The sequence below is a fragment of the Hibiscus syriacus genome, unplaced genomic scaffold, assembly GCF_006381635.1.
Source record: "Hibiscus syriacus cultivar Baekdansim isolate YM2019G1 unplaced genomic scaffold, ASM638163v2 tig00004013_pilon, whole genome shotgun sequence".
Taxonomy (NCBI): Eukaryota; Viridiplantae; Streptophyta; class Magnoliopsida; order Malvales; family Malvaceae; genus Hibiscus; species Hibiscus syriacus.
The window spans coordinates 615,630-639,796 of NW_024061992.1; the positions used below are offsets into that span (position 1 = coordinate 615,630).

At 33.5% G+C, this 24,167-nt stretch overlaps 1 protein-coding gene across 1 annotated transcript; it reads left to right on the forward strand.

Moving 5' to 3' along the window:
• Nucleotides 1-1,199: 1,199 nt before the first annotated feature.
• Nucleotides 1,200-17,399, forward strand: LOC120186403 (ADP,ATP carrier protein 1, mitochondrial-like). The gene is made up of 6 exons (XM_039190340.1): nucleotides 1,200-1,278; nucleotides 15,381-15,484; nucleotides 15,581-15,781; nucleotides 16,242-16,409; nucleotides 16,502-16,873; nucleotides 16,992-17,399. The coding sequence occupies exons 1-6, from the start codon at nucleotides 1,200-1,202 to the stop codon at nucleotides 17,286-17,288; spliced, it is 1,221 nt and encodes a 406-aa protein (XP_039046271.1). The 3' UTR covers nucleotides 17,289-17,399.
• Nucleotides 17,400-24,167: the final 6,768 nt, after the last annotated feature.

A 24,167-nucleotide genomic window follows, 5' to 3' on the forward strand; every position in this document is an offset into this window, starting at 1 on the left:
TTAAAAACAAAATAAAGTATACAAGTGACTAAAATGAGCATTTTAAATATTAAGTGCTAAAATTACAAATAATAAAAAATAAATAAAATAAGGGGACTAAATTAAAATAAATTAAAATTGCATGACCAATTTAAAATAAATAAAAAAACATATTTAGTGTTTAAAATATACACATGTATATACTTCAGGGACAATTTTCTAAATATTCCATTTATTTTAACCTAAAATATACATTCGAAATAAAAAAGGGAAAAATACTAAATCAATCCCTAAGTATTTAAAAAAATTAAATAGCCACTACACATGACCAAACTGCAAAACACACCTAAACATACAGGGATTAAAAAGCAAATAACCCTAAAAAAAATCATGCATAAAAGTGGGTAAATTATAGAATAGTCCCTACATATGACAAACATGCAAAAACACGACTAAACTAGGGGGACTAGACATCAAATAAACCAAAAATTACAAAGTATAAACATAAATGGTTAAATTATGAAATAGATCCCTACACATGACCTTTTTGCAAAAAGGTGCTAAACGTTGGGGGACTTAAGAGCAATTTTCCCTGAAATTTTGCTTATAAATACAGCTTAATTTTTTTTAAAATCATTTGCAACCGAAAACTTAAAAAACCTTTCTTTTTTCTCTCTCAAAATAATCGGCCGACCCACTGCCAGTCGTCCCAAACAACCTCTTACCGCCGTCCGGTCGCCGGACACGGTGGTCTGACTTCCCAAAATTACCCAAAATGTTCTAAAAAACAGATTTACACCCCTAGCCATCTATCTAAGCCTAAAACTACCCTAAAGAGCCCAAATAAGCTTCGGCTACTCGCTTTTTTCAACTTCGGCCGCCGTAAATACGAATCGGTCGGACGGTTCGACTCCCCCTCAGGTGAACTACTTAACCCTTTCTATTTTTCTTACAGGCAAAGTTCTGGTTTTTTATATTATTTTTCTTCAAAAATGGAAATAAAACCAAACAAAAAAATACCTTTACTCTATTGAATCCTTTTTTATTGCTTTCTCAAACCAAAAGGGGGAACCACTTTTACATGTCTTGTTCGGGTTTATATTACCCCAAATTTACAAATTTTTGTTTGTTTTTTCAGATATGAAATGATTACATAAACTCATTTTTGCGTGTGGTATTGGTTTGATTTTGCCTTGCGTGTGTATTGATTTGTTTTTAACATGGAAGGGCTTCGGATTGGTGGTGGCATTGGAGGTCGTAGAGTGGGTGAAACGGCGACGGAAGGTTCTGCCATGGTTGGTAAGCGGCGGTGGCTGTAGAGGGGTTAGGGTAAAACCCTAACGGTTGGTCAATCTAGACCATTTGATCGATACAAATCCAATGGCTGAGGGTGAGCGACGACGGAGATGTTAAGGATGAAACCCTAACCGAGTTTAGGCTCCAAAACGGGTCATGCTTTTACTGGGCCTCGGGTTTTGGTTCAGATGAGGGTTAGCTATTGGGCTTGGTTTGGATCTAATGGCCCCTTTGTATTGGGGCCCAACTTGGACTGTTGTAATTGGTTTACAAAAAATAAAATAAAAAAGTATTAATTAATTAATTAATAATAATAATAATAATAATAATAATAATAAACAATAATAAATAACCAGACGAAAACTACTGTCCACATAAGAAATGAGTTGTTGAAAGGATTGAAATCTGGGAATCCAAGAAGTTAGAGGTTTGTTGGCCATTGGGAGTTGAAAGGTAGAGCTTCTACAATGGAAAATTTGTGTGAATTTGGTTGCTTTTTCTTGACAACTTTTAGATTCATCGGTGTGCGTGTAAAATTTATTTATTTATTTTAATTTCACATAAATTTATAGCTGAATTAAATTTAAATTCACTGTATTTAACCATTTACTTACGAGTGCATTTTTTTTAGTATTGTACCAAAATTATGTATCTTTTTTCAGTGGAGTTCTTAAGTTCTGTACTTATTAGTTTCATTTTCTACTTTTTAGTAATTAAAAAGTCAATAAAAAATTACCACCATTAATAATATTTTTAATGAGGATTTGAGTATTTAATTTAAGAATAAACTAGATTAATAATTATTAATATTCGAATTAATTTTTATTTTTATCATTGAAATTTGAAAAACTTATTTTAATTATAAATTTTATCGATTTATAATAAAATCCGAGGCAATCATTAATGTTTGTTACTTAGAGTTTATTTGTTTCCATGTAATTGATTTTTTAAAAATGTTTTTCTCATTTTTTTAGTGTATGGTTGACGGAAAACATATGATCAATGTAATTTATTTTTCTAGTCAACTGAATTTCCTTTGTATTTTTTGAAAAATGACTTACGATTTGATTTTCCGTAAGTCATGTTACGAATTTTTCACTTCAAAACATAAATACTCAAAACTTTATTATATATATTATTTTAGTTTATTTTAATAAAAATATTAGTTATCGAATTATATTTAATTATATTCTTAATATTATAATATATAATTAATATTATTTATTAATTTCATAAAAATAATATTATTGAATTATTGAATATTTAAAATATACTCCTTAAAATATGATATAATATTTCTATTTTAATATTATAATTTTTAATATCTTAATAATATTATTATTTTAATAAGTAATTAATATAGTTAATAATATATTATTCTTATTTTAATAAATAATTAATATAATTTATAATAATTTTATTTTCATAAAATATATTAATCATAATATTTTTATTTATAAAATTATAGATATAGTATTTAAATATAATATTGACATAAATAATATTAAATTATTTTAATATTTAAAAAAATTATTATTATTTTAGTAATAAATAATATTATTTATTGTATTTGATGTTTATAATAAATAATTTTTAAAAGTTACCAATTAGTGGAAATGAATTACACAACATCATTCAAAAACCGTAAAACGATTTTTAGAAAATTTATCCAAAAATATTATTTATTTTACGGAATTCATTTTTTTAAATCTTTTTTCCTGAAGCAAAGGAATCCTTAGTACTAGGGGTGAGCGTTCGATTGAATCGAGTCAAAAAATTTTGAGTTATTTGAGTTAACGAGTCTTATTTTATAACTCGGATTTGATTTGAAATTTTTTCGAGTTGAGTTGGTTTTATAAAATTCGAGTTGAGTCGAGTCGAGTCAAATTTTCGAGTTCTTATTTAAATTTAATTATAAATATTTATAAAATTATAAAATTATTTAATTCTAATTTAAATGATATTTTATAATCATATATAACATATATACATTTTTTGTATTTTTTCATATGTGATTTACATATATCATATAAAGTCGAGTGACTCAACTCAAACTTCGACTTAAACTTGAAAATCAATCTACTATTTACTAAAAATTTTACGTTATTCGAGTTGTATTTTACAACTTGATTTAATTTGAATTTTTTTAGTCGAGTCGATTTTATGAAATTACAATTTGAACTTGATTCAATTCGAGTTTTTTTTAATCGAGTCGAGTAAAAAACTCAATTTTTTTAGTTGAGTTTTTCTCACATCTACTTAATACCATAGTTTGATCGGCACGCGAAGTAGTTGATTTGGAAACATTTTCTATGTTAGCCTATACTATAACTGACCCCGCTTTGACTCTAATTTAAATACATAAATTTTTATTAATAGGAAATTTTGAATTTTAGATCTTAATTTTGAATAAGAAAAAGTGAAAATAATGAAGTTTAATGATATTTAAGATTCTCAAATTTTTATAAAAAGTTTAATGTGATCTTCAAACTATTTTTACACTTGATATGACTCAAATTTAGAAAAAAAAATTATACCAAATAATTACAACGTTATACGTTATGAGAAACAAAATAAATAAAAACATTAAGAAACCTTTTAGAACAAAATTAAAATACTAAAAATAACAAAATCCAAGCTTACTTGATCGTGAATATGAAGCTGGAAGTTTAAGCTGTGAAGATCTCAATGCATGGGTAGAGGTGTCATAACGTCTCCTTCGGGGATTCGTTAGACTTAAAAATTTAATTCGAGGGAAAGACGATGAAATTTGGGTTTGAAACAATTTGATTTTGGAGTCGCCATCAACCTTTAAGCTAGGTAAGTTGAAAACTCAAAACATCATTTTAATGAGTTCAGAAAAATCATTTAAAAGACGAAAAATGGTCTGTATTTTAACAAAAAATCATTTTTAAGAGTTGTTTATTTGATGTTTAAATGTTGGTAAATTACAAACTCGAAAATATATTTAAATTATAATCCTTCTATTTATTCAAGTTTATTTAAAAGATGTCAATTTTTTTTAAAAAACTAAAACAATTTTGCTTTTGCAAATAAGGAGAGAGCTTTTTTTATGTTTGATGTTTCTAGTTTACAAGAAAAAAGGGGAGAGGGTTTTTGCTTGCTTTTTTTTCTTTTAAAGCCCCCACTATTACAAATGGGTAAAATTGTTAGCTTGGTCCCTGAATTTTATTCTTTCTTTTATTTTAGGACAAAATTAGGGATTATAGCTGCCCCTCTTTGCTCGTCTGTTGTGTAAACAATGACGAAGTAAAGATAAATAATGGCCTAATTTTGTCTAGCTATGATGTTCGCTCCACATCTGGAGCTCCAATTCTTTGTCTGAAAATAGAGGATCCAGAGATGACATTGTTCCTTCATGTTGAGAACTTTGGTTCAATCTAGATATAACTTGGTGTTGAAGACGACACTGCTCATCCATGTTGAAGAGATCTAGACGCTTTCAGATAAATTGTTTGTTGAAGATGATGTTGTTCCTTCTCATTGAGGAAATGGGGTCAATCTGGAGATAATTTGGAGATAATACGGTTCCTTTTCGTTGAAGAAGTCTGATTGTCTAAGGATAACACTGCTCCTTCGTATTTAGGAGATCTGGTCGGTGGACGACATTGTTCCTTCGTTTTAAGGAAGTCTGGTTGTCTGAGGATGACACTGCACCTTTGCGTTGAGGAGATCTGGTTGGTGGATGACATTGTTCCTTTGCGTGGAGGAAGTCTGGTTGTCTGAGGATGACGCTACTCCTACGCGTTGAGGAGATCTGGTCGGTGGACGACATTGTTCCTTCCTGCTTAGGAAGTATGGTTGTCTGAGGATGACACTGCTCCTTCGCGTTATGGAGATCTGGTCGGTGGATGACATTGTTCCTTCGTGTTGAGGAAGTCTGGTTATATGAGGACGACATTGCTCGTACGCTTTGAGGAGATCTGGTCGGTGGACGACATTGTTCCTACATGATGAAGACGTATATCCGTCTTTAGGGATAATTTGGAGATAACATGGTTCCTACGTGATGAGGAAGCTTGATTGCCTAAGGATGATGTTGCTCTTACGTGTTAAGGAGATCTGGTCGGTGGACGACATTGTTCCTACGTGATGAGGATGCATATCCATCTTTAGGGATAATTTGGAGACAACACGGTTCCTAAGTGATGAGGAAGTTTGATTGCCTGAGGATGACGATGCACCTACGTGTTGAGGAGATCTGGTTAGTGGACGATATTGTTCCTACGTGATGAACACTTCTAGCAGTCTTTAGGGATAATTTGGAGACAACACGGTTCCTACGTGATGAGGAAGTTTGATTGCATGAGAATGACGCTACTCCTACGCGTTGAGGAGAGCTAGTCATAGTTGCCAATGATTGACTTGAAATGAAATCTTCTTTTTCCAACATGAAATTGTGGAATGAAGTCTTTGTTAACGTTGAATTCATGTCAAATATTTGAATGAAAATAAATGAGTGAAAAGAAATTTGTTTCAAGAGGAGCTATCTCAGGTGAGATAAAATTTTGTTTCGAGTGAAATATTTCAAATTTTTTGTTTCAAGGGAAAACTGTCTCAAGTGAGAAGAAATTAGTTTTTAAGAAAACTATCTCAAGCGAGCAATTATGTTTCATGTGAAATAATTTCAAAATTTGAGGAAAATTTGTCTCAAGCTAGACAAAATTTGTTTCAAGATAAATAATCTCAAGGATTTGTGTTTCAAGAGAGATTGTCTCACGCGAGACAAAATTTATTTTTAAAGAAAACAATGTCAAGTGACATCAATTTTGTTTCAAGAACAAATTGTCTCAAACGAGACTAAACATTGTTTCGGGAGAAACAATCTTTAAGGTGACGGACAGTATGCTCCTGCATGTTGAGGAGATCTAGCTGTCTTTGGAAGATAGGATCATTCACTTCATGATGTCAAATCTATGGATGACATTGGTCCTTCACATTGAGGTCATCTAATCATCACCAAACTTTTATTTCCTGAAAGATCAATATAAAAATGATGCATTTATGAATGATTATCTTGAATGTTTTTATGAATGTCAATATGAAGTTTATTTTTATGTATTTGATTTGATTTTTATTTTGATAAAAAATGGCCTTTTGAATTCATCCTCATGAGAGGAGAAAATGACCTTGAGGGAGGAAAATTAGATGATGTCCTCATGAGAGAAGAAAAATGTCTTTTAAGAATGAAATAAGGATTTCAGGGAAAAGTATTCTTAAGAAAGACTAAATTGATTTTTGGATGAACAGTCTTGAGAAAGATGAAACTAGTTTCTCAAAAGAGATTATAAAAACATCCTTACTAGAAGGGAAAAACCTTTTTTATTGCATGCGATGATGAATGTATGATGCAAATGTGCAAATTCATGTAATGTGTATGTATGTTGATGCATGCTTTCTTGATGTGTGATGGGAATGGTGGCATGGGAAGTCTTCATTCTATCCTTAATTTGGTTGTCTTCTTTTTTGTTTATTCCAAAGCACACTCTTGCACTACTTGACTTGTGTTGATTTCTTCTTGCCCCAGCAAAATTTTTCCCCTGATAAAAATTGGCTTCATTTGTCTGAACTTGTATAGAAATCTAATAGATCTTCCCTCATGATATCATCTTCATCCCTGCTAGATAGTTTGGAAAAATAATCTATCATTTCAAGCTTTGGAGATTATGTACGCACAACTGCTCTGTAACGAGAAATTAAAGACCACTGCCTGGAGCTGACCACCACAACAATTGATGGAATATTATATTGCCTCAGAGAACCATGAGACATGTCTATACCAAAGATGATAGTTGGAACCTTATAAACAACTGGAATTGAAGGTATTTGCTCAATTGCTAATATTGAATTCAATCCTTCAAGCTTTGTATTGATTTTTAGAAGCAAATTCATAAGGTATTGATAATTGATCCTATTTGGAGCCATACAATGTGTCACTTCCGAACTCGGTAATATTCATAAAAATCAGAATTTTCCTTATTAGGTAAAACACAAGGTAGGAGTGTTTGCTCTGATTGGGCTCTTGACTCGCCTTGAATAGAGGATCTATCTGAATTGAATCCCAAATGAGGCTATTTGAATCACATCATGTTGAGAAGTTAACGACGTCCCATCATTCAATCTTAGTTGGCTCCACTAGTTTCTTTCTATTAAGATTTCATTGCTCATTATGCGGCAAGAAAACTACGTCACTTTTAACTTTTGGTACATGAAGAATATGATCTTCCACTTGAGTGAAATTTGAATTTAGAAACCCCATAGGATCGAATCATTGGTTAAGTACCATAGTTACTAGTTTGTAAAACATTCTACAACTTATTCATCATTTTATATGGTTTCTGCCTAGATTTTTCAACCAGGGAAGCTTTTTGCATGATGTTCAGAGCTTTTGTATAGCGTTGTGAGGACGCCAAAGACTAAAGCTTAGTAGGAATATAAGTGAGACGCTTTGGCTTGTCAACATTAATCCATGGGAAATCACCAGAATAATGCAATTGTATATTGTGATGATGGACAAAACAATCATATAGAGCGAGCTCCACTATCTCTACTTCACCATTTTCGACCTTTATGCCTTTCTACCTCATTGAAAATAAATATTTGCTCAATTCAATGATCTTGCTTTCCTGGAAGATATGGCCCTTCAAAAAAATGCCCCAACATTTATCATTTCTTTCTTCTTCGTTTTATTTCCAAAAAATTGAAAAATATCAATTAAAAGAATTTTGCCCCTTTTTAGGTTTCACAATTGAGACAAATCATAAAAAAAAGAGTTCATTGGATATCAAAGATTTAATTACACTTTTAATCCATCAAAAAATTATAGCATTTAACAAATATCAATATTAATGATAACTTTGAGATAAGGTTAAGTAAGGAAAAGATAAGATGACTAGGGTTGTTGTCTTTGGTCGAAGGCTTGTCATTATCATTTCTTTAGTGTTCACTGATCTGATGGAGTAGCTTCTGTGCTTATCTACTGGAAGTGTTCTCCAGCTCTCAACTCTCATGAGAACATTTGGGTTGTGCGATATCTTGTCAAGAGATTTGTGAGATCGCCTCCTATACAATAGTTGTACGATCTTTCATATTCGAGCCACCTTTTTAGGTTTTCAACTCGAATCCTCCTTTGGTTTCAAGAAGTTATTCAAAATTTTACATCTTGAACCCCCCTTTGTCATTTTCTTATCATGCATTAAAGATTTTATATAAACTTTTATGAATAAAAGATTAATCTTGATGGGCATGATGAAATCTAAAGATAATCTCTTATGTTTAGAAATCCATGTATGATTAGAAGGGACTTTTACGACACGTAATGTAGGCTATGTTTCACACTTATGAAAGAAAGGGATAAATTGGCCCAAACAAGTGTTTAAGGGCAATTGAACCAATGATCAATTCATTTTGATGCCTTCAATCTTGTCTTGCTCGATTTGAGTATGCTCGTATGTCTTTATTTTTGTGTTCTATAATCTTCTGGTGAATTTATTCTGGAATGATTGTACTTGACCAATCTTATGGTTTGAAGCTCAATGCGCCATTTGACTTGAGAGACTCTTTGCATGTGCTTCTTGTATACTTTTTCTCTCTTTCTTCTTTTTTTTTCTTTGTTTTTTCTCTTTGCTTTGATAAAATCTTTGCACTTTGAAACTGGTTCACCTTTTGTTATCTTATCTAGATTGATGGTCTTCACTCATGCGAGTATATTTTCGTCACCTTGCCCCTCAATGTGGAGAGTGATCATTGGTTAGGGTTGAATCAGAAAAAAAATAATTCAGGCTCAAATGGGGACACAAAGGATATATATATTTTCTCCTTTTGTGAAGGGATAATGAAAGAAAACCGTTCATCATTTCATACATAGAATTCCTTGCAGAAGAGGTATCCCTAGGGGGATAGATTTTTAGGATTAATTTTATTCACATAAAAACAATGTAATTAACATATGATAGAATTATTTTGAATTAATTTCCTCTTTTTTCTTCTTCCTACTTCTAACATGTCTCAATTTTTTAGGCTCATCTTCATGAAGTTCATTCGGGATGTCCCACATTATTTCTTCTTATAGGAAGGTTCACGTTCAAATGAACATCTTGTAATCAATTAATAAAACAGTTTGGAGCGTGGGGGAAATCGGTACCCCTTAAGGGGAATCGGTTCCCTAAGTGAAAAATTCAAATATTTCGACCGTTAAACAGGGGGGAATCGGTACCCCCTGGGGGGGAATCGGTTCCCTCCGAGCATACTAGAATTCTTGGAACCAAACCATTTAGGGGGAATCGATACCCCTTTGGGGGGAATCGGTTCCCTCTGAGCAATCTGGAATTTTTGGCTTTGAGATGGTTCGAAATATTTTGTAAAATCATTTTGAAATTATTTTAAGATTAAAACTTAATTTTACACTTGAGTAAGGATTAAAAATGACATTTGAAAAATTTAGAGTAATATTTTGATATTCGAATAATTATATTGAATATACTTAGAAAATCTTTTTGGAAAATCTTAAAATTCATTTAACTTAATTTGATATATCGAAATATCAAAATGTTTTCAACAATCTCCCCCTTTTTGATATAACAAAATATTTTAGTAATTTTAAGATTTTGAAATCAAGTTTTGAAATTACTCCCCCTTACTTTAACACTTCTCCCATTTAAAACATTTAACACACTTCTCCCCCTTTTTGTTAAATCAAAAAGACATTTGAAAAGAATTTAAACAAGGTTTTCAAATCACGTAGCCAATTTGATTATATATAGTTTAAGCTGCTAAGATCACAATCAAGAGAAACGTTAGCCATTAGTTTCATAATCAATATTCAAAAACAATATGACATGGCAAAATTGGTCATATATCTAACATGATTTAAATGATACAATAAATTTAACTAAACCAAATATATAAATTTAAACATCCAAACAAATCCAAAGTCTAAAAATCCTCAAAATCAAACATTCCAAAATATCCAAAATGTTGAAACAATAATCTTTTAGTTCAAAGTTTTAAAGCTAAGCACAGAATCAAATATCCGGATCAGGAGGAGGAAAACGAGCTCGCATAGCGGCCATTTCGTGAGTGAGTTCATTAATACGAGCGTTGGTTGCTTCATTGTTTGCACGCATCTCCTGAAGAATTTCTAATTGTTGAGCTCCCATTATGGATAAATGGGACTCTATAGAAGTAAACCGCGAATCCATGGTAGCATATCAGAAATCAGATGTCTCCATAAAGGATTGAAAATATGGAGGCATTTGATGCGTTTGTTGTGCTTGCTCCTCGGGCTGCTCAGGCTCATCTTCGGCTTCATCGATGTCTCGCATTAATTGCTCAAGCTCGGGATCATTGTTAGCTTCTGGTGGAGCTCGTGAAGAACTAGCTCCCGGAGTATTTTCAGAAGATCGAACCCAGTTACCGGTTTCCTTATCCTTTATCCATCCCGCTCTCATTAAGGAAATAAGATTAATTTGTTTCTTTAGAGGAAATGAGGCATCTAGACCTACTCTAAGCCCGGCTTTAGAAAATAGATTACTCAAAATGCAACCGTAAACTAGAGATGAACAAAGTTTCTTATTAGAAACAAGATTTACGGTTTCAACAATTTCAGCAAAAATGATCTGAGGTAGGTTAATTTTAATATTGTTTTCGAAACAATGTAACCACCAAAGATCCAAGGCTCTAAGAGTAGAATAAAGACCTCCGGATGGTCGAAACCACCAAGAAATCATTAGATGAAGAAAATGTTCATGAAGGTCTAAGACACTCGCACTATCCCTTCTTTTATAACTAGATCCTAAAATTTATTTTTCATTTGAAATACCATAGTTATCTAATCCTAATGCCTTGTCTATGTAAGTCGAGTTAATATGTAAAAATTATCCTAGGAGGTAGGAACGAACTTCTATGGTTTCGGTTTGAGCTCGGTTTTTGACTCAAACGGCATTAAAATAAAAGATGCGAACAAGTTGATGATAAACTATAGGTTCAAGGTCAAAAAGTTTATCAAATTTCCACTCTTGTAAAAGAGGAAGATATTTAAAATTTATATCTAACATAGCTTGACGAGAAGGGATACGTTCTTCTCTAATTTTGTAAGAGTCAAAATATTGATAATACCAAAAACGATGATTTCTGAGACCATGATGATTGAAGCATGAATTTTGGATAGTTAAATTTGGATCAACTGGATTAGGATTAGGAATTGGAATTTTAGGAATAGGAGGAGGATTTGGAGGTGGATTTGGTTGACGGTGTGAGCGACTAGATGATGACCTAGCACGTTTAGGATTGGACATGGTTTAGGAAATCAGAATAGAATGGATAACCTACAATTTAGAAAACACATGTATGCAATTCAATCAATCCAAAACTCAATTGAGTCCTCAATATTTCAAGGTTCTCTAAATCAATCCTAATGGGAAAAGTTTTTAAAAACTATTGAAAAATAAGATTTTGAAAAACAATATATGTATAGTTTTCATAACAACAACATAATTCAATTAAAACACAATAATTTGAAAAACACATTTTTTTTCGAAAATTTCAAAATTTTTGGAAAATTCTTGTGTTTTTGATGAAATTAGTTGTAATATCTAGTTTCTAATCACTAAACAATCAATGCCCGGTCACTATTTCTATCTAGAACTAATTAAAACTAGTCCTATGTTCAAAATCAATGAAATAGAGAGTTTAGAAATATTTACCTTGAAAGATGAGATTGAGTGAATTCTGATTAAAAACGTTGTTTTGAGGTAAATTGGAGATAGGGAAAGAAAAGATAGGGGAACGGCGTGAATGAGAGAAGAAGAGAATTTGAGGTTTTAAGGGTTCTGCCCGTGTTAAAACCAGTACCCCATGGGGGTATCGATTCCCCTATGGGGGGCAATCGGTTCCCCTTCAAAGGGGGAATCGGTTCCCTCATGGGGGTATCGATTCCCTCTGCACCAAAATGCTAAAATCCAATTTTAAACACACAAAATGCTAAATTAATTTTCTCTAGTGGTATTGGCAACTCATATATTGAAAATTAATCATGTTCAAACAATTAAATTAATCCTTAAACGATATTTGAACATAAAATTAATTTTTCATCAAGAATCATAAACTCCCCCTAACTAATAGCAATGAATGCAATCAAAAATTACTATTCTAAGCATTTTTCATTTGGTCTTTAAAAGTGCTAAAATTATTTTAAACACTAAGTGAAGATAGGTTGGTCAAACCTAATTCTCTCCTAAGTGTCCAAAATCTTTCCTTGTCTAAAGGTTTTGTAAAGATATCCGCTAATTGGTGCAAAGTATCAACAAATTCTAGAACTACATCTTCCTTAGTGACATGGTCTCTAATGAAGTGATGTCTTATTTCAATGTGCTTAGTTCTAGAGTGTTGGATGGGATTTTTAGTGAGACAAATAGCACTAGTATTGTCACACTTGATAGGAATGGTACCAACTTCAATTCCATAATCAAAAAGTTGTTGTTTCATCCATAAAACTTGTGCACAACAACTACTAGCTGAAATGTATTCGGCTTCAGTGGTAGATAATGCAACACAATTTTGTTTCTTTGAAAACCAAGAAATTAGCATATTTCCAAGGAATTGGCAAGTACCGGATGTGCTTTTCCCATCTAATTTGCATCCTCCATAATCCGCATTAGAAAAAGCATGCAAGCTAAAGCTAGAGTCTCTAGGATACCAAAGTCCTAAACTAGGAGTGTCCTTAAGGTATCTAAAGATTCTCTTAACAGCTAGTAAAATGTAATTCCTTAGGGCATGATTGAAATCTAGCATATAAGCAAACACTAAACATAATGTCTAGTCTACTTTCAGTTAGATAAAGTAGAGATCCAATCATTGACCTATATAATTTAACATCTACACATTTACCTTCTTCATCTAAGTCAAGCTTTTTTGAATAGCTCATTGGAGTGTCATGCGGTTTGTCATTTTCCAGTCCAAACTTTTTGAGCATGTCTTTGACGTATTTAGCTTGATTGATGAAGATGCCATCTTTTCTTTGCTTGATTTGGAGTCCAAAGAAAAATGAGAGCTCCCCCATCTTGCTCATTTCGAATTCACTTTGCATTAGCTTAGAAAATTCTTGGCAAAGAACATCATTAGTAGAACCAAATATTATATCATCAACATAAATTTGAACTACTAATAAATCTTTACCTTTATGCTTTAAAAATAATGTAGTGTCAACCTTCCCTTTTGAAAAACCTTTTTCAATTAAAAAATTTGACAATCTTTCATACCAAGCTCTAGGAGCTTGTTTTAAACCATAAAGTGCTTTTGTCAATTTAAGAACATGATCTAGAAATTTTGAATCTTCAAAACCTGGAGGTTGTTCCAGATACACTTCTTCCTTTATAAAACCATTTAAAAATGTACTTTTAACATCCATTTGATATAATTTAAATTCATGAAAACATGCAAATGCTAATAACATTCTAATTGCTTTCATCCTAGCTACGGGAGTGTATGTTTCATCATAGTCTATGCCCTCTTCTTGAGTATACCCTTGAGCAATAAGTCTAGCCTTGTTTCTCACTATATTTACCACTCTCATCAAGCTTATTCCTAAACACCCATCTAGTACCTACAGTAGATTTATTACTAGGCCTTTCAACTAATGTCCATACTTTACTTCTCTCAAATTGATTTAATTCTTCTTGCATAGCCATGATCCACTGTTCATCATTTAATGCTTCTTTAATATTCTTAGTCTCTATGCATGAAATGAATGAAACATAATTACAAATATTTCTAAGAGAAGATCGAGTTGTTACCCCTTTGGATGGATCACCTGTAATCTCACCATCCTTGACATAGTTGTACTCTCTTGGATAAGATACTTCCCTTTTCTTCAATGGTTGGATTCTCGAGGGGATCATGAGTTTCCTCATCTTTCGTTTCTTCCTTTGATGATGATTCTCCAACGTCATGTTTAACGTCATTTATATTTATAATCCCTACATCATCGTTAACACAAGAATCCTTTCTCGGAAGGGGATTATCATCGAAAACAACATGTATAGACTCTTCTACAACTAAAGTTGGGGAAATATTTTTTTTACTTTATTCCTTTATTTTATTTTATTTCCTTATTTTTATTTCTATCTATCCATTGTCCTTTCACATCGCATTAATTTTTACAGTTTACTTTTTCCCCATCCACTCATTTTCTTTTAACCGTCCACTCACTCCATATCTCCCATTATTTATTTTAACTTTTCTTTTTCATCATCTTCTTCTCTCATTTTCCTCCATAACCAATGATATTAAAGCAAGCAAAGCTCTCACCTTTTTATTCTTTTCACTCTCAAACCAGTACAACAATGGTGCGTACAAGACCCTCGGAGGCTGAAGCTCCTATTCCTCAACAGTTTGTAGACAATGCAACAAAAGAATGATTTCAAAATTTCAAAAACTACAAGCTTTTCTTTGAGTTGGGGGTCATTCTCACTAATGAGCAAGATGGTGGTTTCGGGCCAAATGTGATGGACATTGTTGAGCCATTAAAATGGCACAAGTTTACAAGACACCCCGATCCTGTTAATACTTCTTTAGTGAAGGAGTTTTATGCCAATATTTCCAAACCAAATCAACATGCATTTTTTGTCTGAGGTAAATATATTCGTTTTACACTGTCTGCCATTAATTTGCAGGGTTTGAAGATCAACTTGCAAACATTGAGAGAGATGCCGATAGTGCAACTTACGACTGAGTCTTTGAGGATTTGTGTTTTTTGAATACCTCTTAGAATGGCCAACAAACCAGTCGTTACTCTATTAATAGGGAATGTCTTCAACCACGAGCAAAATTGTTGAACCATTTCATGAAGCATAATAAGATCATGCCGACCGCCCATAACACAATGGTAACCCTCCCACGATTAATTCTTTTACACTTTATTATGGTTACACAATCTATTGATGAGGGTAAGATAATTATTAAACAAGTTCATGATTGCTTAAGTAACAAAGCTAGTGCGTTGGTCTTTCCAAATCTTATTACATCATTATGTCACAAGAAAAAGGTTAATAATAGTAGTTTTGATGAAGTTTTGTCTGGTGTCTCAGGCCTAACAAGAGCATGGTTGCCATTATTGTTGGGTTTGGATAACCCTAAGTCTAAGGAAAATGCTAATAAGGAATCTGAGGATGACAAACCATCTAATGCCAAGGCATGACTGCTTGCTCTCAAAGAAGCTATCCAGCAGATACGAACTCATTTGCATGCTCTACATGGTGATATAAGAAATTTCTTTGGTAATGTTAAGAACGGGGATGTTGTGATGAAATCTATGTTTCAAGAGATGATTCCCCACATTGAACGGAAATTCCTCGGTTTTCCAGATGAAATTTTATCGGTATTTAATGCCGAGGCATCTCCTAAGCCTGATGATGCCGACCCTCATGTTGTTGAGCCAAACCCAGATCTTGCCCACCATTCCCCTACTCCGGAGTCTCCTGTGGCACCGGTCGAACCAACCCCAGTCCAATTGTTGCACCTGTACCTCCGTCCGCCCATGGACTAGCCGTCGTACTAAGACCTTGGCAGGGTGTGTTAATATCACCCACTATTATTCAACTTCTTCCGATGCCAATCCTGTACCCCTTCCAAAAGAGAACAAGACGTTAGGGTTTACTGCTTTGTGAATTATTATTATATGATTGTATGACCTCTATACTCAAGGAATTTAGGAAATTTTTATGAAAGAACTCTAGTTAGCCTTGGCAATGAAATTTGGAATTATGCTTAAATGAGAAATCAATGAGAAATCCCTTGTGTCTAAAATTGTGAATAAATGCTTCAGTATAGCTGTAGAGGAACACTCCTCTTTTCCATGGTTGTGCCGAGAAATTTCTTTAATAAATGGCAACCATGTGTGTATGAGTGAATGAAAGAAGTCACGGGACGGTATGCTCCCTTTCACCTAGAGTGTTAAGCTTTTGATTCAGAACCAGGATGAAATGATTAAAAGTGGAAGGCTCTCTGAACCCTACAAGGGAATTGGTGATTGTTTCAAGCGAACGATTCAAGAAGAAGGATTTGGGTCTTTGTGGAGGGGAAACACTGCAAATGTTATTCGTTATTTCCCCACTCAGGTTAGCTTAGTCATTGGAACTTTTGTCTTTATGTTAGATTAATTTGATTGCTCTTATGTTTTACGCCTACCACTTTGCTCTTTTGGAAACAGGCTTTGAACTTTGCTTTCAAGGATTACTTCAAGAGGCTGTTCAACTTCAAGAAAGACAGAGATGGTTATTGGAAATGGTTTGCTGGGAACTTGGCATCAGGTGGTGCTGCTGGTGCTTCTTCCCTTCTGTTTGTCTACTCATTGGACTATGCTCGAACCCGTCTTGCCAATGATGCAAAGGCTGCAAAGAAGGGAGGGGAGAGGCAATTCAATGGCCTTGTTGATGTCTACAGGAAGACCTTAAAATCTGATGGTATTGCTGGGCTTTACCGTGGGTTCAATATTTCATGTGTTGGAATCATTGTTTACCGTGGTCTGTACTTTGGAATGTACGACTCTCTGAAGCCGGTGCTTTTGACTGGAAGTTTGCAGGTTAGTATGTTTGATAGCCTGTGATGTAAAAGCTATTTGGGCTGTATATTAATTTCTTTAGTTGACCTTGTATATGTTTCATGACATTGCTCTCTGTTTTCCCCTCCGATAATTGCAGGATAGTTTCTTTGCTAGCTTTGCCCTTGGTTGGCTCATCACTAACGGTGCTGGCCTTGCATCCTACCCGATTGACACTGTCCGTAGAAGAATGTTGATGACCTCGGGTGAAGCAGTCAAGTACAAGAGCTCACTTGATGCATTCTCTCAGATTTTGAAAAACGAGGGTGCCAAGTCACTATTTAAGGGTGCTGGAGCTAACATCCTTCGTGCCATTGCCGGTGCTGGTGTGCTCGCTGGATATGACAAGTTGCAGCTCATTGTGTTCGGAAAGAAGTATGGATCGGGTGGTGCTTAATCTTATGGGTATATTTATCTCTGTCCCGTTTAGATTTAGATGGTGATGAAAAACCAGAAATAGATTCTGGATAGTCAATTAAATAATTCAGATTCAGTGGGGGGTTACCCCAAACAATTTTTGTTTAGTTTTGCGATGGAAATTTTGGATAAAAGAAAAGCTGTTAAGATTATTGGTGGCAAAAAATGCTACTGTCCCCATATCGGATTATATTATGCTTTAAGTTATAATTGTATTGTTTCAAGTTGGGTAATAAATGGGTTGTGTTTAATGTCATTATCATGTAAAGCTAGGGCGCTTAGTCCTCATCTTCCATGTGTCATCCATCTTGTTTCAGAGCTATCTTAGAGTGTTGACTTGAGTCGGGCATGGTGACTTTAGATACATATTTGATTTTTGAATTTTTTGAGATTTATTTCATTCATAAACTTTAATTTAGATGTCTAATTGGTATCTAAACTTCAAACCCGTTACATTAATTTAAAATTTTATTATATTTTATTTTTAATCAATTTATGAATGTTACAAATCTTTAAATATTGATCTCTAAATTTAATCTTAAAAGTATTTGGTATCTGATTTTTTTTTCTTTTTGATCAAGTATATGAACTTTTTTCAAATACATCAAGTACTTGATTCTTTTTTTTGGAAAAGAACTGAAAATTACATATTATCATCTAAAGCATTAAGCTGCTTATCAAATCGTAGAAGATGAAGTATTTGATCTGGAGGAGTATCAAAATGGAATTCCTGCAACGGTAAATCACGGGTCAAAGAAGCTAGTACATTCGCAACCGCATTGTGATCTCGTCGAACATGATTTATATGAACCATCCAATCTCGTTGCATCAATTCCTTAATTACAACAAGCATATTTGAAAAGCCCCAGTTCTCGGGCTAGGAATTTCGGGTTGACCCGAGATAGTTGGACGAGCCCAATTACCTTGAAAGTGATTAGACCCATTTGGAGCTTAATTTGGGCTTGGTTTGGAGGCCCAAACAATATCAAAAAGGGTAATTTTAAAATAAGGATTGAAGTTGAAGGATCAAAAGAGCTATTAACCCATTATTCAAAATAAAAACTAAAACCCTCCTTTTAGGCATGAAAACACGTTAACCCATCCTTATTACTCACCAAACACTCTTCCTTCATCTTCTCTCTTTCTTCTTCTTATTCCTCTCCAATATTAATTAAAGGTTGAAGCTTTAATTTATGCAAATCTAATCCAAGAAATTTTAAGCTAAGAAATGAAATCTCTATCTGAAGAGCTTCAGTTTAAGCCCTAATTGCAAGTTGAGATCATAGAAACCAAAAATGGGGTTTAGGGAAGTTTATGAATCCAAGTGTCTTTCAAACTGTTTTTAGTGAATTTGAGTTATAGGAAGTGTCCTTAACTTTAATCCAAACTCTTAAATAAGTTAGTAATTCATCTTCTTGCCTTTGATTAGTTAAAGAAGTGGGAAATAGCTCCAAAGCTAAAGGGAATGAGAAATTGACCCTTAGTTGATTTGAGGGTATTCTCGACAACTAAGAAATTAAGGTAACACATTCAAAACTCCTTCATACCATTTGTGAGTCAGGAGAATGCATTTTAGCTAGGGGTTGAGTCTTGAAGCATGATTGAGCATTTTATGGTAGATTTCATATATTGGTGTTTTTAGATTAAGGGCCAATTATGATTTTATCTTATATACATAAGACTTAAATAATATTTGGGGACCTTAATAGGGCCTTTAAGGGGGATTTGAGAAGCATTTTCGTGCCTAAGGCATTTCTGGGTTTGGGTATTGGTACTAGAAGAATAGTACTGATATTGTTCTTATGAGGAACGAAAAGAGAGAATTTTAGTATAGAAGTATCAGTACTCCTTCATTGAGTATCAATACTAGGGTTAGAGTATCGATACCCCCATAGGAGTATCGACAAACAGGGTATTTTTCAAAACATCGAACTAAATTTTGGTATCGATACTCAAAGAGTAGCGATACCCTAGCTCGAGAGTACCGATACTGGCCCAACAGTATCAATACTACTCACCATTTTTCAGTTGATTTTAACCTTATGATATCGATACTATAACACCCCCAACTCGTATCCGACCCAGATACGAATCCGATGTGTCACATTGACTTTTCAAATCATTGACTATAAAAAAATAGTTGAAAATTTAAAACATCTATTTGTATTTTAAAATGGCAGAACCCCTTAACTAAAGTAAATATGGTAATTCAAACTTAAATTGAAAATAAAAACCTAATAATTTACAAAAATACAATAAGTTATGTTTACAAAAAACCGATCAGAGCATATTCGATTTAAACCTGTAATTACATGCCAACAAAATTCAATATAACGAAATAACCTACTATTTAAATCGTTTCTGAACTGATCTTCAATAGAGATATGTTGCCTTGACCAATCCAAGCTTTGATCTCCTGTCTTCTTAGTACCTATGTGTGAAAACACTGACACAGTAAGTCTTTGACTTGGTGAGGCATAAAGTACTTAAATAAAACATTTTAAAACAAATAATCTTATTCTTATGCTCTTATAAAAATCATATGATAAAGAAACCATGATGCAGTTCATAAAACAAAACATATATTATCATGAACTGTTCATTCATATCATTTCTTTTAATAGCCCATGATACATTACTGAGAACTTAAGGTATGTGTGTAATACCCCAAATATCAGGTCAACGACTTTATTAAAAAAAGATTTAAAAATTTGAGAATTGATTTGAAAAGTATTAAAGGATAAGAAATGATTTAGAAATAGTATTTAAGACCAGTTAGTAAAAATGGATGAATAAAGAGGGCATTTTGGTCCTTTAAGGGGAAATGAATTTAAAATTTCATTTTATTAGAGATTTAAGAAGGGAAAAGGGGAAAGTTAAAACAAAACCAAGTCATCTCTTTTTTTTTTCTTCTTCATGTGTCACGTGCTCTCCCCATAGCCAAGGTAAGTTTTCTTTGAGTTAGTTTATTCTTTAGTTTTTGGACAAGTTTTGAAACCTTAAGTTATATAGAGGTTTATGGAAAATTCAAGGATGATTAAAACTAAGTGATTAGTGAAACATTTGAGATTGAAGGAAATGAGTTTTTGAATGATATGTTGGAATATGAGTTTTTATTGATGTTTACTAGTATATTTGACTTGTCAAAGAGGTAAATAATAGATTAAAAGCCTTGGATGTGATTAAAAATATGTTAGAAAAAGTGATATGATTCTTGGTTTGAGATGTTCTTTGGAGATTTTAGATGTTATAAGAAGCTAAATGAAGGAAAGTTAGTTGAGATAAGTAAAAAAGAGTGTAATAGTATTATTGGAGCTAAAAATAAGGAAATTTGACCAAATTTGGGTAAAAATCAAGTTGAAAAAAGGAAAATCTGGGTAAGGGTATCGGTACTCGAAGAACAGTATTGATACTATATGTTTAAATTTAGGGAAATCATAAGAACATTATTGATACTGATGCAATTAGTATCGATACTGATGTGGGTATCGATACTATGAGGAAGGTATCAATACCATCATAATGCAGAAATGGTATCGATACCGCACGAGAGTATCGGTACCATAATATAGAAGTATCGATACCATAGTAAGGGTACCGATACTATTGAGTCTGAAAAATTAAAATAGGACGAATTTTTATATAAATTAAATATAATAGTACTTTGAAGTATTATTAAAAGTATAAATGTTAAAGAGTATGCTAACATTGGTATGATATTTGTACTTAATGGATGCTTGTGTAGATCGTAACCAAGCTCCCAAGTCAAGCAAGAAAAAGGGAAAAAATAAAGTTGCATAATAGATGGACATCTTTAAAGCACACTAACAAGGCATACTAGGTGAGTGCATTTATTATGTACATTAAGAGTTATAGATGCATGTTGTTAAAGGCATATATTGCATTGATATATCAGTACTATGTATACTATAGGAACTAAGTTTGCAACCCACGGAATTCATCATATGTTGATGAACGACCGTATAGGCACTAAGTGTGCAACCTACGGAATTCATTATATGTTGATGAAAGACCGTATCAACACTAAGTGTGTAACCCACGGAATTCATCATAAGTTGATGAACGACCGTATCGGCATTAAGTCTGCAATGCACGAAATTCATCATATGTTGATGAACGACCATATAGGCACTAAGTGAACAACCCACGAAATTCATCATATGTTGATGAACGACCGTATCGACACTAAGTGTGCAACCCACAGAATTCATAATATGTTTATGAACGACTGTATCGACACTGTGTGTGTGCCTCTCAAATAAATTATAAAGATTTAAAAATAATGAATTTGTATTTGATGGATATAATAAAATAATGTATTGATCTCATCTCATTAGTATTCTTGCCTCACTAAGTAAATACTTAACGAGTGTTTATTTCACGCGTAGGTTTAGCAAGCAGAGTAAGGAGTGCATTTGACATCTCAAATCTAGTACTGCCTCATCAGTAACTGAATGACAGCTATGTCCATTTTGATATTATTAGTCGGCATGTAATAGAATTATGATAATGCTCTAAAAAGTATTTGGTTTATAATGATGTAAAAAGATAAAATGTTTGAACATTAAATATTTGTTTACATACTAAAGTTTAATGAATGTTTTATTAGTATTAAATTAAAATGTTTTATAAAAAGAGAAACAAAATTTTACGGGTTTTTAAATGAGGAAATGCTTTAAAAGTGATGTGACATATGTATCTCGTGTACGGAAAGGAATACGGGAAATGAGTGTTACATTTATTGGTATCAGAACTACAGGTTTAGCCGATTCTCTACTGAAATCGAGTGTATTTTAATGTAAAAGGGTTTACATGCCACTAAGATGTCAAGGTTACTGATAGGGTATAGTTATTATATGATCAATGTCTCTCCTCACTAACTTAAGTATTATCCTTATATATGTTATATTAGATGTCAGATTCTATGAATTCGAGAAGAGCGGTTGAACTAGAGAATATAGAAGGATCAAATAGTGAAAGCTAAGAGGAGAATAAGGAGCATTCGATTCCATCTGAGAATGCTAGCGCACCAGTATATCAGGGTATGCTCGAGCCCGAGTTTGGATCTTTTATGCAAGCTCTAGATTCTATCTTGACATGGTTCAAACCTCCTTCACCTCCCCCTGCTCCTCCAGCACCGCAGATGTTAATCCCAAAAGAGTTAATAAGTTTTGGAGCTCCTGAGTTCCGAGGAAAAGAGGGTGAAGGTCCGATGAATGCTGATTTATGGTTAAACGATGTTATGGTGATGCTGGAAAGTCTACAGTGCTTAGATTCAGAAAAGATGGGCGGAGTTGTATCGTTACTTGGAGGATCAACTCTGGTGTAGTGGTTAAATACTACAATGTATGCATCACCTGAGCAAGTGACCTGATAATTCTTTCAAGATGAGTTTAAGAACAAGTACATCAGAGAGCAGTTTATGAGGTCAATGCAGCTGAAGTTTCTTAATTTGAAACAAGGCGATCAAGTAGTGCATGAGTATGAGACTGAATACAACAAGCTTAGTCGCTATGCTATTGAGGTAGTTCCTAATGATAAAACCTGACATGATTGGTTCATTGAGGGTCTGAGGCCTAAGTTGAAAGAGATGATGTTGGCTTTAAACTTGCCTAGCCTGCAAGAAGTTATAAACTGAGCTAAGACTATTGAAAGAGCTCAAGAGAAGGCTCTAGCAGCAGAGCAGACTATGCAAATGAGAAAAAGAGTTGGAATGTCTTCAACTTTCCAGCATGCTAAGAGAGGCAAGGGCTCGAGTTCCCAATGCACTGATAGAGATAGTTTTGTTGCAACTTCACAGAAAAATAAACAATCACAATCTTTTACTGCTAGCTCGGGTAGAGCATATGGAGAAAGAACTAATTCATGTCATACATGTGGCAGATTTCATCGGGGAGTGTGTAGAGTACTCTCTGGCGTTTTTTTTATTATGGGGAAACAAGTCACTATGCTCGAAATTCTCTATAGAGATCCGGAGTTAGATCAATGCAAACTAAAAGATTAGTAGAATCACCTAGTAGAAGTAGTAGAAGAAGAAGATCCAGCAGTCAATCTGAGTTGAGCTAGTGACAAGAGACTGAGGGAGTGGTACGAATTTATAACATTAAAACCAATGAGGATCAGGGTGACCCGGAGATCATAAAAAGTACATTCTATCTTTTTGATGAACCTGTATTTTTTAGTTGGCCCTGGGTTTACACACTATTATATTAGTACAAAGATGATTAGAGCTAGAGGAATTCCTTTAGAACCAATCTGTAGTGAGATCATAGCTGTAAATCCCATGGGCCATAGTGCGGGAGTAACTAGGGTATGTAGGAAATTCCAGATAAAGATTCAAGGGGTTGTGTTCTCGGCAAGCTTATTGGAGTTGCCCTTCGATGAGTTTGAAATCATTTTAAGCATGGATTGGTTGTCTCCACATCATGGATGGGTTCATTATCTCAAGAAGAGATTTTTCTTGAAGGATGCGGAAGACTCTGAAATAGTAGTTATCGATAAAAAAGCGAAATCACCATCCAATGTGATATCGGCCATGACTGCAAAGAGAATGATGTCAAAGGGATACATAGCTTTTCTAGCTAATATGATAGACACTCGAGTGTCATAAATAAGATTAAGTGATATCCCAACAGTTTAGGAGTTTCCAGAGGTTTTTCTGGAGGAATTATCAGGTTTACCTTCAGATCGTGAGGGTGGAATTCAAGCTTGTGGTTTACTCGGTTACTGAACCTATTTCTATGGCTCCGTATCGAATGGCTCCAACAGAGTTAAGAGAATTAAAATCCCAATTGCAAGAGCTACTTGATAAGGGATTTATCAGACCAATTTTTCTCCT

Bases quoted from the DNA above. Each gene is read 5' to 3' on its own strand.
- LOC120186403 (XM_039190340.1), top strand. From the start codon at position 1,200: ATGGAAGGGCTTCGGATTGGTGGTGGCATTGGAGGTCGTAGAGTGGGT. The intron at 15,782-16,241 runs GTCGAACCAACC...CCTTTCACCTAG, and splicing joins CGGAGTCTCCTGTGGCACCG to AGTGTTAAGCTTTTGATTCA. The intron at 16,410-16,501 runs GTTAGCTTAGTC...TTTTGGAAACAG, and splicing joins TTCGTTATTTCCCCACTCAG to GCTTTGAACTTTGCTTTCAA.